The sequence below is a fragment of the Haplochromis burtoni genome, unplaced genomic scaffold, assembly GCF_018398535.1.
Source record: "Haplochromis burtoni strain Fernald_Lab_line unplaced genomic scaffold, NCSU_Asbu1 Contig_75, whole genome shotgun sequence".
NCBI classification, from domain to species: domain Eukaryota; kingdom Metazoa; phylum Chordata; class Actinopteri; order Cichliformes; family Cichlidae; genus Haplochromis; species Haplochromis burtoni.
In genome coordinates, this window is record NW_024582436.1 from 1,714,935 (window position 1) to 1,733,224 (window position 18,290).

Here is an 18,290-nt window from a genome sequence, read left to right on the forward strand (position 1 = left end):
CGAAATCTGATCTGAGATCACTTGGCTCCAAGCAGTCTTTGAAGTTGTTTTTTTTTCTGGATTTATTTTTCCCCCCCCAAAATATACACACACATGCTCACACAGCCACAAATTGCCTTTTGCATGCAGCATCCTTCAGGCTGTCCTTTTCCTCTTCCTCGTTGCAAAATTCTTTGCAGTATGCGTACACTCAAGTGCCCAACCATACACACACCATACACACAAGTTAGCAATTGGCAGATCTTGACACGGCCAGTGACGTCAGGGCTTCCCGTGATAATAGATGCTAATCGGGCTGAGCTTGGTTTTTGCCTTGGGGTTGTGCTGTTAAAGACAGTGATGTGGAAATACGACTGGTCTCTGTTCAGTAGATCACATACAGCCAGCCTTTCTCACACAGTGAAACACCGCCTCTTGCATTCGGTACCCCCCTCAAGAACACACACGCATATATGCGTAAGATAAAATACCACTGGATTTCATCTGAATTGTTTAAAATGCTTGCGTTAGAGCCTGACTGCCTCAGGGTTTTTCTGGTGAGTAATTAATTTCCTCCATGTGGGGGTAGAGACCAGAGCTTGTGGGCCTGCCTCCTGGCTCCGACTGTGTGTAAGTGTGTGTGTATGAGAGAGGGAGAAAGAAAGAGAAGGAGGCTCTGCGCTGGCTCCGCTGCTGCGACCTAGCCTTGAGGAGGAGGAGGGGGGCGAAAAAACAGCACAGCGCAGAAAATCAATCCAGGGGCCGCGCTTCTCAGCCTCTTCCGGACGCAAGAGTCCTCCTCTCCCGGGAATTAGATAACGGCTTGTAAAAGCTCTCCACCACCAGCCTCTCACCCCCCTCCTCGACTTTTAGCTGCTGCTGCAGCATGTCTCTGTCTTCCTCTCAGCTTGTCCACGAGATATTGAATTCATCCCCTTCACATTTGCTGCAAAGTATTTGCTTCTCGTTTAATTGAAATCCCCGCTTTCTTCTCATAACTGTGTGGATGTTGCGTATTATCAGCAGGTTAATATTTTATTAGGTTTTAATTGGCCTTTGTTTCTCGCCCCTGCGCTCTGATCTTCCAGTGAAGACACTGACGCTGCGCGTGCACGTGTATGTGCGCGACGCAAAGGCGAGACGAGAGCATTAACGTGAGCATTTGAGTTTCTCTACATGGGTGAGCAGCCAATTTTCTCTCATCTAGGTTTCCTTGGCGGAGGAGATCAAGCCGTTGAAGTGGTATCCCTCAGTTTACCTGCTCGTGTCCATCTTTCCCCTCATCAACAGGTAACACACAGACACACACCTGTGCAGCTATAAACTCTGTTGTTTTATTTGCATGGGGGCTTCACTCTGCTATCTTATCTCCTCCCACCCTCCAAGCCCTGATGTGCCTTTCCCATTCTTTAGCTCTCTCTGTTATCTTAACTCTCGGAAAGCACTGCTCTCCCTCTTTCCGTTCGTAGCAGTTGAACGCTAAAGGAGGGCGTGCGTGTGTGTGTGTGAGAGGGAGAGAGAGAGAGAGAGAGATGGAGGTATAGAGCGTTTTATTGGCTTTTATAAAACCTGAGCTTCGTCAGCTGAGGGTTGGGTGGGAGGAGGCGGGTGGTCCAGTAAATGATAACCCCAGCGCTGTTATTACTCCTTCCCTCCCTTTCCTTTCCCTTCCTTTCCTTACTCCTCATCTCCCTCCCTCTCCTTCTTCATTTATTTGCCCCCCCCCTCCCCATCTCAACACAGCACTGGTGTGATTGACAGGTCAGGGTTACTAAGTGATTAGCTGCAGCGGCTCTGCTTGTCGCCACGGCGATGTAGGCGGAGACACAGGTCAATTACAGGGTCAACGTCTTTCAAAAGCTCTGCTCAAACACTGCCCACCCCCCCCCCCCCCCCCCCCCCCCCCCCCGCCCTGCTCGCCACCTCACCCTTCCCTTCTCCCCCCATTCACCTCTCCATCCATTCCAGACCCTTTCCTCCCGTCCCCCGGCTGTCGGACTGATGAAAGATGACAAACTGCATTCACTGCGCTAACGCTGCCCCATCGCACCCCCCCACCTACAACACGCCACCCCCTTTCCCTCCCTTAATGCCACTTTCCCTTCCTCTCGCCTTCTTTTACGCTCAAAAAGTCTTTGTTATTGTCCTCTTATTTTCACTCTTCCTCGCTCAGGCGCTCCATCTTTCTGCTGCTGTGTTTTTATGTCACCCCACTCCACCCCCTCCCTCCCTCCCTTTTTCCTCCTCCTCCACTTTTCCTCTCCTCAGCGACACAAAGCCCCCCTCTCTCTCTCTCTCTCTCCCCTCTCTTGAGCAAATACGCTCTCGCTCAGCTCGGCTCTGCCTTTCTCCAGAGAGCGAACGAGTAGAAAACGGGAATGAATTGCTCTCTCGTCGTCGTCCTCCTCCTCCTCCTCCCCCGTTCAGCAGCGCTGGCTGTATATATCTCCGGCTCCTATTAATTTGTTAGCCCCCCCCCCTCCCCTTCCCCTACTCACTCGCCTCCCTCCCCCTGCCTCATATCCTCCACCTCTTCCTCCTCCTCTCTTTCTCCATCTCTCCCTCCTTCCTTCCCTCCCCTCTGCTGAGTGCTGGAGTGTGTAAAGTGTTTGTCACGGTGTCGTGCCGATGTCGCTGTGCTCTGCTTCCGCACGGCAGACAGCCTTAGTGTGTGTGTTTTGTTGTATATGAGAGCGTGCGTGCGCGTGGGTGGGTGGGTGGTTGGTTTCATGTCGAGGCGAATGTGCTGTCTCTGCTTGTTCCCCTGTGTGTGTGTGTGTGTGTGTGTGTGTGTGTGTGTGTGTGTGTGTGTGTGTGTGTGTGTCGGCGTGAATGCGTGCGCACTTGTTTGTCCGCCTCAACCGGAGTGTGTGCTTCTTCGCGTCTGCCCGCGACAGCTCCCATGTGTTTGCGTGCGTGCGTTTTTTATTTTGTGTGTGCATGCCTAGCGCGTGTGTGTGTGTGTGTGTGTCTGAGTGGGGGATTATTTCTATCTGAGCTCCAAAGCCTCCTAAACAGGGCTTAGAGAGACGGCCCAGGGCAGCAGCTAAAGCCGTCGGGTAGAGCTCTCTCTTTCTCGCTCGCTCGCTGTGCAACCCTCTCTGCTGCTCTCTCTCTCTCTGTGCCATTTCTCCCTGCCCTGATCCATTGCGTTAATACACAGACACTCCCACACACAAACACACTCTTGTTTTGGCCCTCATCTGCTGCTGCCACACACACACAAACACACACACATACACGCACATAGTCACACGCCACACGCAATTTTAATCTGTTCCAAATGCACACTGGTAAATGTGTTAATTCGACACCAGCTGTTGCGAATTGAAATGGGAAAACGCTCCTATTTCGTGTCGCCCGCGCTTGCACACACTCGCACGGACAAGCCATTTTACGTCATTTCGCCGTACACATCCATCTCTCTCACACGCTCGCTCTCTCGCACTCACTCATTCGCTTGCCCTCATTTGGCAACACAAAAGTAGCACCAGACACTCGCACCTTCGCACTCATCCCTCCTCCTTCTCCTCCCCTTTCTCCTTCTCCTTCTTTCTCTCGCGCTCTCCCACTTCAGTCTCTCTCGGCTCTTTGTGTGCGTCTGTGTGTGTGTGCGTCTGTGTGCGTGTGTGTGTAAGCACTGCCTGGGCACGACTAGAGTTTTCACAGTCTGCTTCTCACATCGCCTCCCCTGTGTGCTTTATGGTGTGGGTGTGTGTTTGTTTACAAGGCTTGTCTAGATTCCTACTGTGCGCGCTTGTACGCTTGTTTGCATAAATAAGCCCTCTCTTCGGAACCTAGCTGCCGATTTCTGTGGTGCGTCGCAGCTCGATGTGCAAGTGCTCCTCCCGGACAGCCTGCTCGTCTTTTGCCAAGACTTCTTGCTCTCCTCAAAAGCACCCCGATCCCCTTTTAAACACCAAAGCGCACCACCAAATCGGCCTTACCATTCAGTGCTTTTTTTTTTTCTCCCCTTCTTTTTCTTTACAGCTTTGTCTTGAAGCTGCAGCTCCAGTTTTCAAAGCCGCTTGGCTTTGAGCAATCAGGGTTACGCGCCTTGTGCAGGGGGGCGCTTCAGCGTGGATAGATTGGCCCTGGCGGCAGGGCTTGAACCGGTGATGTGTCTGTAACCTTGAGTTCACCCTGCCGCTCCAGGAGGTAGCTTGCATCCTCCTAGTTATTCTTGGTTTCACTGAGTGCTGTCTGTGTGGTTTTCGTGGTGTGTGCATAGGCCTATACGGTGCTAGCACAAGATTTTTATTTTTTTATTTATTTATTTTTTTTGTATGGGCTCCCTACAGCGCCTAGCCCCCCTACACCCCCACTCGTCTTTCTCTGGAGGAGATCTGATTTCCCTGCTCCAGGCGAGCAGCGAGAACAAGACAGTGTGCGCACGCATCTGTGTGTGCTTCAGTGCGTGTCTGCACTTTTGTGTGTGTGCGCACACGCGCTACCCGGGCCAGGCAGACCTTCCCCATCTCCGCTCTGCGCTTTGAAAAACGAGGGAGGAAATCTCAGAGCAGCAGTTATTATTCATCCCTCAAAGAGAACGGGGAGGAGGCGGGGGAGGAGGAGAGAGGGAGGGAGGGAGGGAGGGATGGATGGATGGAGGGAGGAAGAAAGAGAGCCAAACGGGAGGGATGGAGGGAGGGGCGTGGGGGGGATACATTAACTCTTATCACACTGTATTCGGCATTCTGCATCCCAGGATGCGCTCTTGCTCTCTCTCTTTCTCACTCCTGCTTTCTCTTCCCTTTCTACAGTCCCCTCCTTCCGTTCCTTGCCTCTACGCTTCTCGGAATATCTTGCATTCAGCGCATATGGACGTGTGTTTGTGACTCCCCGTGTGTGCGTGTGTGTCTAGTCTGGTGTGTGGTTCGTACTGTATACCCTTACTATCTTTTGTGGTGTATTTTGTTTACTTGAACAAGTAAGCTGGTGCTGAAAGGCAGTATGTGAGGTTCCAAACTCTCATCTTTCTTTGTCTGCAAGCCTTCTTTATTTATCCATCGCCTCACTTTCAATTTACAGTGTAAGAGTGGCAGCGTTGTCCTGTTTGCTAAAATAAGTTTTGAACTTGATATAACTTGCAGATAAGTGGTGTTTTGTTTTGTTTTTCAGATCTAGAGGCAAAATGAACCATTCTTGTCTTTTTTGGGATGCTTTGATTTGCGGTTTTGCAGGAGTGACATGACAGTCTATAGGGATTTGCCACTAAAGTTGAGATTAGCTTGGTTTAAACTGTAATTGCGCAGAGTGAAAGTTAACATTTTAAGAAAGCACATACTTAAGAGTGAAACCTCTAATCCTTTAATTTTGACATTTTATTTTAACCTATTTACACACAGAGAACATCAATGTTTGCAAAGCTGACCTGTCTGTAGCATCAGATGTCATGCTCTTTGAGCAACCCGATTGCCTGTGCGATAGCGTAGCCACAGACAGCTGTTCGACCCACATAATATTTGGTGGTTATGTGACCATGCCTACTGTGCGCGCCTGCATGCGCACACTTGTATTTGCATCACGGGCAGTGATTGGTGTGCAGCTGGAGACGGAGAGCCACACAGCCATTCGTCTCCCATTGAGCAGCAGTGACTCTCCGCTATTCATCCCCATTTAGCGAGACGGCGAGATGGTCTACAGGGCTGTGTGTACTTCACACACACACACACTCACACACACACACACACATACATACATAGGGGCCACCCGTATCAAGGCTGGACACACACACACACACACCCGCACACATACACACACACACACACACACACACACACACACACACACACACCAAGGCTGAATTTTCAGTTTTGAAGTAGAAACATAGTTGTAACATGTATCTCTTTGCATACATGTAAATGACACCAGCAGAACACACAAACACATTTGCATGACTCCAACACATTGAAATGTACTGACCTGACTGCTCTTACATACATGTAGGTCATGTAGACAAATATCCATATATAGGCATACAGGGTCATTCTGGTGTATATGCACATGAACACATATGCATATGGTATACACATGCAAAACCTAAAGGAGATACTGGATAACCTCCCTCACACTCTGCCGTATGCAAACATAAACACATACACACGCACCCACACAAACCCTGTTCCCCCTCCCTCTGCTCTTTCAGGCACGTCTTTAAATATTCATCACTCTGGCTGCTCTGTGAGTGCCGTAAACGCTGCCTCACACTCCAGGGAATAGCTAAAGCCTACTCTATCATCTGCTCTCCCTCCCTCCCTCCTCTCTCTCACAGACACACACACACGCGCACCCACCCCTACACACACGGACACACTTCTAGCCACAGCCGCTCACAAGGACGAACTGACTCGCACAAACACTCTGAGGCACAGCCAGTGGCATCACTGGACGCACAGACACATGCAGGTACATGAATCAGGTGCAGGGAAACACGTATGCTTCGATGCACGAAGAGATTTTGTTTGTGCGTGTGTGTGTGTGTGTGTGTGTGTGTGTGCGTGCGTTTACTGGCTCCCAGCACAGTGCGTTGAGCGGTGTTGTGTTCCAGGAAACAGGATGTCTCTTTGTTTGGGTTTTATTCTGTTGGTGAACGTTAGCCGCTTTAGTCCCTGGGGTCTGTGTATGCCGCTTTGTGTGTTACCGTGTGTGTGTGTGTGTGTGTGTGTGTGTGTGTGTGTGTGTGTGCGCATCCCATGCAGGTGTGCCTGTTTATGTGTTTCAGGATTATTCCAGAAATTTTGGCAAAAATGAACGTGTTTGGACCAAGCATGTGCGGTTGTCTATAATGGGAGCATTTACACCCATATTGACCTTATGCTCAAAGTAGATCATCTTCCAGTTTTCAGTTGTAGCGCACACGCATGCAGACACACTAGCAAGACGCACATGCAGACCGTGGTTTCATCTACGTGTCGTTACACCCAGGAGAAAGAAGATATAGCGCACCATCCTCTAGCAGATAGTTCCCAAGCAATAGAGCTGAACACACGTTTGCGCGGATGATCACATGTTGTCACTGTACAAAGAAAAGCCTGTCCTGGGTTTTTGCTGCCCTAAAGGCCACCACACATGTATCTGTATGAGACGCAAGCAATCAACCAACGGATCAACAGGTCAAGCTTTATGTAAATGAATTTCAGGCACTGAGTTTAAAAAACCCAATGTTGAGTGTTTAAAAAAATCTTCTTTATTGCTTTGTCTATTGAGATTATTGAGGGGAAAAACCACAAAGATTAGAGTTTTTACGTGTGAAGAATCTGGATTCAACAAGTGGATTCTACCATATTTTGAGTCCTTTAAAAGGCTATCATGGCTCGAAGCACTGTGAAGAATAATTAGACGAAAATAAACTGTGACAATGTCTAGTTCATTTTTCATCCTCTCTGTTTGAGATTAGTGTTTGTCTTTCTAAATGTTTTAGAAATATAGATATAATAGAAACCTTTGAGCTGGATTTAGTTTTAGGGGCTTAAAAGCTAAAATCTTTCTGAAACCTTCAGGAAAGGCAGTAGAATATCATGTGAGCTTGGCATACATTTAAAAAATTATATATAAATCTCCTTCTTTACTGTCCTATGCTTGCATTGATTTTGTCCCACCTATAATTTATCTTAGATATCAAATTCAATTTTACAGAATTAGACTTTCTAGTCAAAGAAAAGTTCTGATTCGCTGTCAGCAGCGGCACCGCAGGGAGAATGAGAGCCTTGTTTGGGCACTGCGAAGCATGTGATTTGTCTGGAGGGAAGAAAAAAAAAAAGAAGTAAGGCAGTCAGTCATAGAGCGGAGGAAGTGCAATCGGGTTCAGGATGACTTCTCTGTCTGGCTGCCCTCAACTCTGGGGAAGGAGTTCTCGTCCAAGCTGTTTTAAGTGCGTTTCACCCACAGCTCTGAGGATGTTCGGCACAACAATTAGAGGCAGACAAAAAAAAGAAAAAGAAAAGGTGAACGCTGATAGAAGGAGGAAATGGAAACGGAGGGAAGGAAAGTGGTATAGACTGGCAGGGTGGGATATTGGAGGAGATAGGGAGAGGCAGTAAATGAGGGATTTTGCAGAGAATGCGGAAGGTGAGATAGACGGGTTCAAAGAGTGAGTGACAGCTTGATAGATGGAAGGTCTGAATAAGTGAGCGAGGCTTCGGAGACGCTGCGCGAGTACTAATGATTGACTGCATGCTTACAGGTGGCAGCAGGCTGAGACTTAAGGCTACATGCGCCCGCGAGCGTGAGCGCAGAAGCGTGTCTTCGTGTTTATTGTTGTTGACCATTTGCTCCCGATATTGTGTACACAGCATCATCCCTTTTGTGAGACTTGCTCAACTACGCCGCACACACAAAACCCCGACACGCGCGCACACAGCAGCTCAGCCAGGCATCGCCCGCAGCCACACTCTCCTTCTCACCACTGCCTCCCTCATTCATCTTTCATTAGCCTGGCTCACACAGGAGAAACAGCCTACCACCCCCTACCATCCTCCCCCATCCTCCACACGCCTCCACCAGCCTCTCCATCTCTCCCCTCTCTCTATCTAACCTCCTTGCACCCCCCCGTGTCTTATCTTGGTTTCTCTCGCACGTAATCTCTTTTGTTTGTCTCACTCATGTCTTGCAATCTGTCTTTTTAGATATCTCTCCTACTCCTCCTCTTCCTCTTTCCCTTCCCTTCTCTCTCTCTGCCTCTTCGGCTTCTTTTTTAGTCTTTTTCATTCAGCCTCGCTCCTTCACCCCTTTGCCCTCTTCCCTGCTCCTCCTCCTCCATCGCTCTCGGCCCCTCGTTCCCCTCCACGGCCTCCTCACTCTTCCACGTTTTCACCTCTTTTATCGTCTTCTCCGTTTTCGCTCCCGCTCTCCCTTCTCTCCTTCCTGTGCAGCGCCGTTTCTCTGACACTCGTCTCTGCCCAGCCTCCCCCCTCCCCCCGCCTTCCTGTCTCCCTTTCTCTCCCCCTCGCCTGCTCTTTTTCTTCCTTTCATTTTGCTCTCCGTCTCTCCCTCGATGGAGGGGAAAGGCTCTTCGCCTCTAATTGCGGCTGTTCCGTTGCCATGGCGCGTGTTGCTCAGCGCTGCGAGGTGCTGTCTGTGTGTGTGTCTGTGTGTGTGCGCACGCATGTGTGTGCGCCTGCATGTGTCTGTGTGTGTGTGTGCGTGTTTGTGTGTGGCAGGCAGATGATTGCTTGCTGCCAGCTCTCGTTTCCCGGACGCCGATCGTGTTTCTTTGCGGCAGCAGGAAAAAAAAAATGAGACGCCAGAAATAGCCCCCCTTCACACAGACCCACTCACTCTCACCGCTGTGCTGTCAGAGAGACACACATACGCAGGCAGGCGCACACACACAGCCGCTCACACAAACACACATCCACTGCATTTCCTCTCCTTCTGACGTTCTCGGCGTATGTGACCCAGGTTAGACTGAATGTAGACACCTATTTTGCACACGCACGGGCAGTGATGTGTGTTTATGTGTATCCACATGTGTCCAACTTCCTCTTCGTGCGTGTCCGTGTGTGTGTCTTTGTGTGTGTGTTTCCTGCGTCTCTTAGGAGGTTGTGTGGGGACTCCTGATTTATTTCACCTTTAATGGGAAGTGAAATGAATGTGACTAGCAGCTGGTCTGGTCCTCGGAGATATCGCGGTAGGCTAACCCAGAAAACAGTTCTGAAATGGTCCCTACTCTGACAAGCACCAGGATACGCCACTCTACGCTCCACTGGCTGCACTGTTGGTTTTATTTTAAGCTTCGTTTAGACGTTTAGTCGACACCTTTATCCAGAATTACGGCAGGTAGATTCTTGTTGCCGGTTTATATTCGACCTCTGGCCAACTCAACTTGTGCTTTTCTTTCTGTCACAACTTTTTAAAGGGTTGTTGGAAGGTAAATGGAGACAGATTAATGGCAAATAAACCTTGCAACCTCACGCTGCAAAAGAGGATAAGAGAGGATTATAACCAGATTTGTGGATGAATCTCCATAATCATCTTCTGTGCTTTTCTCCTGCAGTTCTCACTGGGCTTTTAAGGGAAAAAAACAACAGCCTGTTTATGTGCCTGCTTGGTTTTGACAAAGTTTGCGTAACTTAAATCTAAAAGTTTTAGGAGCTGTTTGTAAGACTGCTAAAAAATGAACAAAATGTGCACAAATGACAAGAAAAAATACACTAAAATCTCCTTAATCATCCATCCTTCCATCTGTTTATTCATCCATCCATCCGTTTTTCTACTGCTCTGGATTCCAGATCGTGGGGGTAGCAGTTTAAGCAGAGAAGCCCAGACCTCCTTTTCCTTTCTCCAGCTCATCCGGCGGGAATTAGGTCTTCCTGATAGAACATGCCCGAAACATCTTACCTAGGAGGCATCCAGGAGGCGTCTTAGTCAGATATCTGATCTATTTCAGTTAGTTTTGTTTTATGTGGCAAAGTAGTGGGTCCTGCCAAACGACACAACTCACCCTATCACTAAGAGAACATCCGGCCATCCTTTAGTGGAAAATGATTTCTGCAGCTTGTATTCTCAGTCTCATTCTTTAGGTCACTATCTAGAGCAGGGGTGTCGAACTCCAGGCCTCAAGGGCCAGTGTCCTGCAGGTTTTGGATAACATCCTGGGTCAACACACCGGAATCAAATGATTAGTTCATTACCAGACTTGTGGAGAACTGCAAGGCACGTTGAGGAGGTAATTTAGCAATTTAAATCAGCTGTGTTGGATCAAGGACACATCTAAAACCTGCAGGACACCGGCCCTCGAGGCCTGGAGTTGGACACCTGTGATCTAGAGCTTGTGGTCTTAAAGATGAGGGTGGGAACATAGATTGGCAAGTAAATTGACAGCTTCACTTTCACACTGAGCTCTCTCTTCCCTACAGTACAACATCTCTCCAGTCGCTTTTGGTGACCGTTTATTCCCTGTCACATGCACTGCTGTTTTAGTTTTTCTTTGACCTGTTGACTTTTGTTACTTGGCACATCGTACCACTGCTATCGCAGCTGGGTTGAGGTACGACCATGATGGTTTTTACTGCCATAATAATGATATAAAAGTTACTGCTCAGACAGAGGGAGATGGTGCAACAGTTTCTGTGAGACTGTGGAAAAAACATCTTCTCTTCCTATATCAATACTGATATGACGGTATGGTTTGAGTGGTGCTACCTATCGTTCAGGAGAATATTAGAAGAAGTCTAACCTCTTGTGAATTGCTTGGAGTTGAGGTGAACCAAGCTCTCTTCCCACGCTTAAGCTTACTGTCACACTGTTTACAATATGCCCTAACCCAGCCCGTGGCATCAGGTGATGCTATACTGTCTGCATTTCCCTCAGTATGCAAGTAAAAATAAAAATGCCTGAATGTGGCAAAAGCATATGGGCACAGTGCCACAAAGGTATATAGATCCTCAAAGCTTAGATGGCGACATGTATCCCTTATATCTTTATGCAGTCTTTTTTTGTTGGGAAACAGTCTGGTTTTCAACCAGTGCCGACTATTTCATTCACTTGTTAAAAAAAGAGTTCTGTCAGCGCATAATTTAAGCTTTCACTAATTAATTAATACATTTTGTGAGTAATTATTAATTCTCTGAGCAACTCGATGGTAAAGCAGAGGGGAACCCTCAGGACCATTTAGACTTTCTCAGAAGGATTTGTTGCATTTAGCTTCTTTGGTTTAATAATAATAATTCTGTTCTAATTTGAATTTCAGTCTAATTTTCTATCAGGTTTCCTTCATAAAATGGCATAGATACCATCCTTTCTCAGCCGGCTGCAGGTACCATAGCTGGATCGCTCACTGATTAGGACTTCATAATGGGGCCAAAGACCATAGCCGTGTGTGTGTTTGTTTAGAAAGTGACAGGTACATGAAACAGTCACGTTTCCTTAGGCCTTTCCAAATGGCCAGGCGTACCTTGCTTGTAGCATAGATGGAGTGAAGGCAGGGCATGACGTCTGTAGCCACTACAACTCTTTCCCCTTTTCCTTTTATTTTGATGTGTGTGGCTAAGTTTTGACAGAGCTGAAGCCTCCGCTCTCATAGTTACGGTCCTCCACTGTGGCATGCCAATTTAAAACATATTTGTAATAACAACCATAAACCACGAGGAGACTGAGTTTCTCTGTCATCCCAACTCAAACAGAGTGAGACACTTTACGCAGTTCTCAATTTCTGCAGTTGCATTTGCCCAAAGAAGCTTAAAATCGAATCCATATTGGCAATTAAAGATCATTTGTTCTTGAATCTGGACCTTCAGTATTTGGGTCAGAATGGTGCGCCAAACAGATACACAAAGACTCGGGATCAGTATCAAGGCAAAAAATAGAAATAAACACTGAATCGTGCATCCCCGTTTTCTATAACGAAAGATTTTGGCAGACATTGTAGTCGGTTCATTTATACTAGAAAAGGGAATTTGGCATCATTAAACTTCATGGTTTCTGTTAAATTAGCAATGAGCAGACAGCAGTCAAATTCTATGGCGTGTAAAGAATTTAAATTATCAAAAAAAAAAAAAAAGAACTGGACTGTTGTTCAAGCAAAAGATGTTAGTGTATGCAACAGCTGTAAGGAGCCTATGTCTTCATAGCCTCCATACATTTTATGTTGTTAGTGGGGCAGTTTGAACTCTTGCTGGCAGAGCTGGGAGCACATCTGAGGAGGTGGGGAAATCATTTCAGAGAGCCGATTGACCCGCAGCATCTAGCTGTGTGTAAGAGGTAAAATAGTGTTATTTTACTATTTGTGTATCCAATACTGGTGCACATTTTGAGCTACAGCACACTTGTTGCCAAGTGCAGCGGTCCGATTGGTCAGATATGCTTATTTGAATCATAAAAATTAAGCTTGATTTGATATTTGCAAATATTATGTTAACGTGTCCAGTGACTGAAGGCCTTTATTGACGCATTTAAGGATCAGAGTTTGGTTTCACTTAAACGTTGAGATTATTGAGTGTGGTTACATCAGGAAAAAATAATCATTTATGTATTATTGCTCCAAGAGACCACAATTAAAATGATGGATAGCCTCTGTTGCAAGTTTTATCTTTTTCTTTTCATATTTAAGAGTGGCTTGCAGGTTGGGAATTTATCTGTATGAAAATGAAGCAGAAAGCAGATTTAGCAAAACCGTGTCTGCAAATGCACTACAATAAAAAACATTCACGGTCGTTATTGTAGTATCGGGTTGGAATTTGCTGTAAATAAACACACTGTAATGACACAAAAGTGCGAGTGGCCAGGCTAGGTTAAGTTTAGGAATAACAAATGGATCCGAAATTGTATAACCTTAAAATATTTTGAAAATGCAGGTTTTTTTTTAATCATATCTCGCTTGGGTAACATAAATCAACGCTGTGTTTTTAGTTGTCACGTTGGCGAGAGCAAGGTGGAGGAAAAAGCTGGCTAATTTGGAAGTTATCAGACGTTAGGAAAAAAGCATGTACAGCGCCTCGTTTATATTTTCATCAAGCAGAAACTCAGGCTCTGCTATCGCTGCTGCTGGTAGTGTAAGAGGCTGCTGTTGACAGCGCACCTGAAGCAGCTGTGTGTACCAAAGAAGCTGCACCAGCTATTAGTTTCATACAGCTGCGACATCCCAACTGGAGCTCCATCTTATCTCCGGGAACAAAATCTTCCCGTCTAAAAATGGGTGGTGCACGCAGCCTTTTTCAAGACCGTGATGCAGAAGCAGAAGAAGTCTACGTCCACAAAAGAACTCAAGCACAAAAATGAGCTCAGTAGTTCTTATTTGTTTTTTTTCTGGACATGATGTCCTGACAGACTGGGCAGAAAATTGGGAAATGCCATCTACTACTGAGGCCTGATTTAGACTGAATCGAGCCGACAGTTTGGCCCATGTGCGTGGCTGACGTCGAAGTGTTTATGCTTGTGCTGGTGGACTTGTGTGTTAATTGCTCCATGGTTTTTGTGGGGTAAAACATTTTTGTTGCTCAAGTTTTCCAATTCCTTTTTCTGATAGACAGAAATTTGCTGAGATCCTTATATTGATGCTTATGATTATCACCCCTCACATTGAGGTGACAAATTTCCTGCTGAAGCGTAAATCCCCAGTAAGAAAGAGAGGACTCCTGTTTGCGATATATAGTGTTTTTATTTTTTTTTATTTTATTTATGTCTCTAGAAATGTAAGACATTGCATTAACTTTTTAGTCATTTCCAAAAAATAATGACAAATATTAAATATAAATCAATTTGCTCCGATTTTAGTTGATTCTCACGGCAAGTAACAGAGTCGCTCCTCTTCCTGGCACCTGGGTGCTTCTCAATGCTTGCTTTGTGCTTAAATGTGTTAAAATGGATTTATCCATTGCCTTTTCAGTGTTTAAACCATCTGCCATCAAATGAAACTCCTCTGAAGGATAACCCTGCCAATGTAAGTTTATGTGTTTCCTATTGGAAATAAATCCTGTTGCAAGCCCTGAACCTACTTTGGACGTCTCCACTACACAAAGCTTTTTGTTTATTTTTGATCTGGCCTTCAGTGTCCTGTTATTGTAAGTAGAAAGTTTCCAGTCTTTTGAGTAGTATTCTCTAAAACATTATCTGCCTCCTGTGCGACTAGAAAGTGACAGTGATGTAATAGCATCACGACATTTAACATTGTTTTTATAAAACACATTTGGTTAGTCACCAGGAGTTATTTTTATTAGCCTGGCTGATGTCACTGCAGCCACGAAGACTCGTCATGTTCATGTGCAGGGTGCAGTGATGGCTCAGTATTTGTGGTGCTATTGTGAAGTGATTGCTACAGAGAGTGATTTAAAGCACAGCGGTGTTAAAATTGCTAAAGATTTCCCCAATATAATTGTCATTTCAAAAACTAATGAAAAAAAATCTCTCTGAGTCAGACAGTCACATAGGAATAGGTGATTGGAGAGTCCCACGTAACTTTGTGCAACCACAATACAAGAGTGGCCCACCCAACCCCCAAGACACAGATGACTTTGGCGACCCTGAGGTCAACCACTGTGGCCACTTAGTTCGTGCTGCACACTAAACCCAAGAACACAACACATGCAGAAAATGCCATGAGCCGCGCGGCGGTTTGATTCTCACGCTAATAGATCAATAAAAGACATTAGTGGCAGGCTAGCCCAGCGAGCAGCGCTAATACAAGGTTAATCCAGGGTTAATGGCTGAGCAGCATCGTTCTCAGAGGCAGCCATTAGTTCTCAGCCGCACCATACAATATCAGGTTCTTCTCCTAGTCGTGCCCCAGGTTTCCAGGCGCGGGGAAGGAAATTGAAAAGAAAGGAATAGCGGCTCACTCTCACGAGTCAAGATGAAAATGAGATATCCAGATAGATGAAACTGAATGCAAAGAAATGGGGGCGATATCTGAGTGAGGCCGAGCAGCGTGCGGGGGAAACGTGCGCGGAATGAAAAAGAAGGGAAAGATGGGATGGCGAAATTGTGGTCAGGAGAAGTAGGAAACTGAGATGAGAGAAAGGGGGTGAGAAGGAGAGGAAGGGAGTTGAGCGCTACACATCTCCCTGTCCTTGTAAAGTGCTGCGTGCTGTCGAAGCGGCAGCCAAGAATGTGTCAGCCCAGCCGTCTCACGCTGCCTAATGGGCTCTTAAACGCTGATATAAAGCTCACTCGCTCTTTCGCCCTCCCCTTTTCCTCTCTCTCTCCTTTTTCTGCCTCTGCCATTCACTCTCATTACTTCTCGTTCTCACCCTGTCCCTCACTCTGTCACTCACTTGTCCTCTGCCTCTCTTTCCCTCTCTTTCTGCTGCTCTATCAACCTCTCGCTCTCTGCCGTTCCCCTTTCCCCCGTTGCCGTCTTCTCCCTCTGATTTCTCCCTGAATTACTCCATCGTCACGTCTAAAGCTCTGCTCCTAGTTGTCTCTGTATTTACAACTTTTTTACGGGAGAACTTAAAACTTCTCTGTCTTCTCTTTTTTTCCTCCTCCTCCAGGCTCCATAACGCCTTCTACCCTAAGGCACCGTCCTTCTACCTCACACTTCTGCACGTCCTGTCGGCACCACTCCACGGCTTGGCCAATGCCTTTGTGTTTGGCCTGAATAGGGATTGGTGGAGCCTCCTGAGCCCAACTGGCATGCAGGTAAACTTCACACACACCTGTGAGAACCGCATCGTTATTTAAATCTGGAGGCTATTTATACATAGTGGTTACGCTTGAATAGACACTCAGTCATCTTTCATGTGATTGCATACAGTAGTCTGTTCAAAGACTTGCACTGATGCGAATCAATCCTGGGTGACAAAAAATAAAGGTAAATACATGTCCGTGTCACTTGAAAATATTTAACCCAACACGCGAGGAACCAATCAGGCTGTTGCACTGACACGAGCTCTCAATCGAGGCTTTTACTGGTTGAAACTGTGCATTTGGTTAAATGCTTACAGTTCAGCGCTAAGTATGCAAACATGGTCACAATGTGTGCATTTACATGGACAGAGTATCCCAGGTTACCTAAGCTTATCCTGGTTTTAACCATATTCAGGATATGACACTTATATACATTTGATTAGGCATGCAAATAGTTTCTCACAGTTCATCTTCATAGCTACTAAACATAAGCCCAGGTGGCTTTGACCTGACTTGTCTCACTCTACATGTTGAGAAACAGGCATTCTGCAAACTGTCTTCTGTAGACTTGAATGTCTTGCTCCCACCATTATTTGTGTTTCTATGAGGTAACTTGGCTGGAACATTCAGACACCTGGATGTGCTGTATAAGGGTACTTCAACATGTTCAGAAGCATATCCAGGTTTCTTAACACCTAGAACAAAGGCCCATTCAAGTGTCAGAAATAAAGACGCAAAGACAAAAACAGAGTACTTCTAAAAGATTGTCATAACCAGGATACGCATGTAGACACACTCAGCAACCACCCAATATGCAGCTGGTTAGCAGGTATAATTCAGTTTAACTGTAAAGTAATAGACACGTGAATTAAATGGGCAAATTTAAATCTGTGGTGACGGATTAAAAGTCTGGGATCACCAAAGTTTTCCAATACATTTTAGTCCTAAGAAAAAAACATCAGCTTTGCTGTGACATTTAGCAAAAATGATCGCTGGGATTACTCATTTGAATTATGTGAATTTCAGATTGAGCATCATTGTTATTCCTGCTGTTAGCGTGGTTTAAAATCCATTCCTTCAGCAGATCTATTCAGTCGGCAATGTCACAGATTCCACGTCTGAAAGGAGCTTTATAAAGCTCTGAATGCCATCTGTCCTCTGCAGTGTACCTTTGCTTACTCCTTTCAGGGACTCAGGTGGCTGAAGCCCATCCCAGCAAAGACATACGAATTGAAGGGCATCGAAATGAGTGGCTGAATTTTCTGTTTATACCAGTGTTGAAATGCTTACGTAAGGAAGATGTTTAAGTTTAATGATGTGGTAATTCTACAAAAGTCATTTTACTTTCTTTTCCTTCTTTTTTTGCAACATCATCTTAGCCCTCTTCCCAGTGAGAAATAATTGCTTCAGGATTTGTAATTAGGCCATTTAACTTCCCACACTGACTGTTACCATCTGTTACAGGTGTTCACACGCCACCTGTACGGAAAATGCTTGTTGGGTTTTTGGTACAAACCCCCCCCTTTTTTTTTAAGTGTAAAATGGCAAATTCAGGGCTTAGGAACATGTAATGAAGACAAGCTTTTCCAAAAAAATTACGTGTATATATTATATTTAATTTCTCTCTTTTTTTAAATTTGAACCACAAACCTGCGTGGTTGCATTTCAATAAACACCACAATCAATAGGGTTCTCCACAGATTTGTCTCAATCTGCAAACATTGACTGTATCTGCAGATACGAGCCAGAGCAGATATTGAACCGCAAACACAGAAAATTCTTTGTGGTCTTAGCTCACGCGTACACAAACGCGCACGCACACACACAAACACGCACGCACGCACACACACACGTATCGTCGCCTAGTCAGTACCACCAACCACGCTGATAACGGGTCGTGAGCGCAGTGTGGAAGACTGGAATGTGCGGTGTGACCTTCAGCCCAAATGTCAATGTTGCACTGTGGTGAGCGGAGAGAGAGAGACAGAGAAGTGAAACGGAATCTCAATGTGTTCGTAAATCACAGAGAAAACGCTGTTTGCGCGTCTCACGGAGAACGAGAGAGAAGGTGAGGAAGAAGATGACAGAGCGAGAGCGAGTGAAAGAGAGAGAGAGAGAGGCGGCGTGTGTTCGTGCGCTATCGTGACTAACAGCCGGTTGTTATTCATCTTGGCATGCGGCTCCCAGCAGCCCCCACACATCAGGTGTGAGATTGGCGGGGAAGAGAAGGGGGCGCGGGGGGGGGG

The 18,290-nt window shown here is 46.2% G+C and overlaps 1 protein-coding gene across 2 annotated transcripts in view; it reads left to right on the plus strand.

Moving 5' to 3' along the window:
- si:dkey-100n23.5 (cyclic AMP receptor-like protein A) overlaps positions 1 to 18,290 on the plus strand; it is a 52,495-nt gene that overhangs the window by 27,341 nt on the left and 6,864 nt on the right. Inside the window, exons 11-12 of one of the 2 annotated variants that reach the window (XM_005935103.3) lie at positions 1,187 to 1,269; positions 15,909 to 16,056. In XM_005935103.3, the coding sequence (XP_005935165.1) occupies positions 1,187 to 1,269; positions 15,909 to 16,056 (231 nt within the window). The remainder of the gene's footprint in view (positions 1 to 1,186; positions 1,270 to 15,908; positions 16,057 to 18,290) is intronic. The other variant, XM_042221838.1, reaches the window with a different exon arrangement.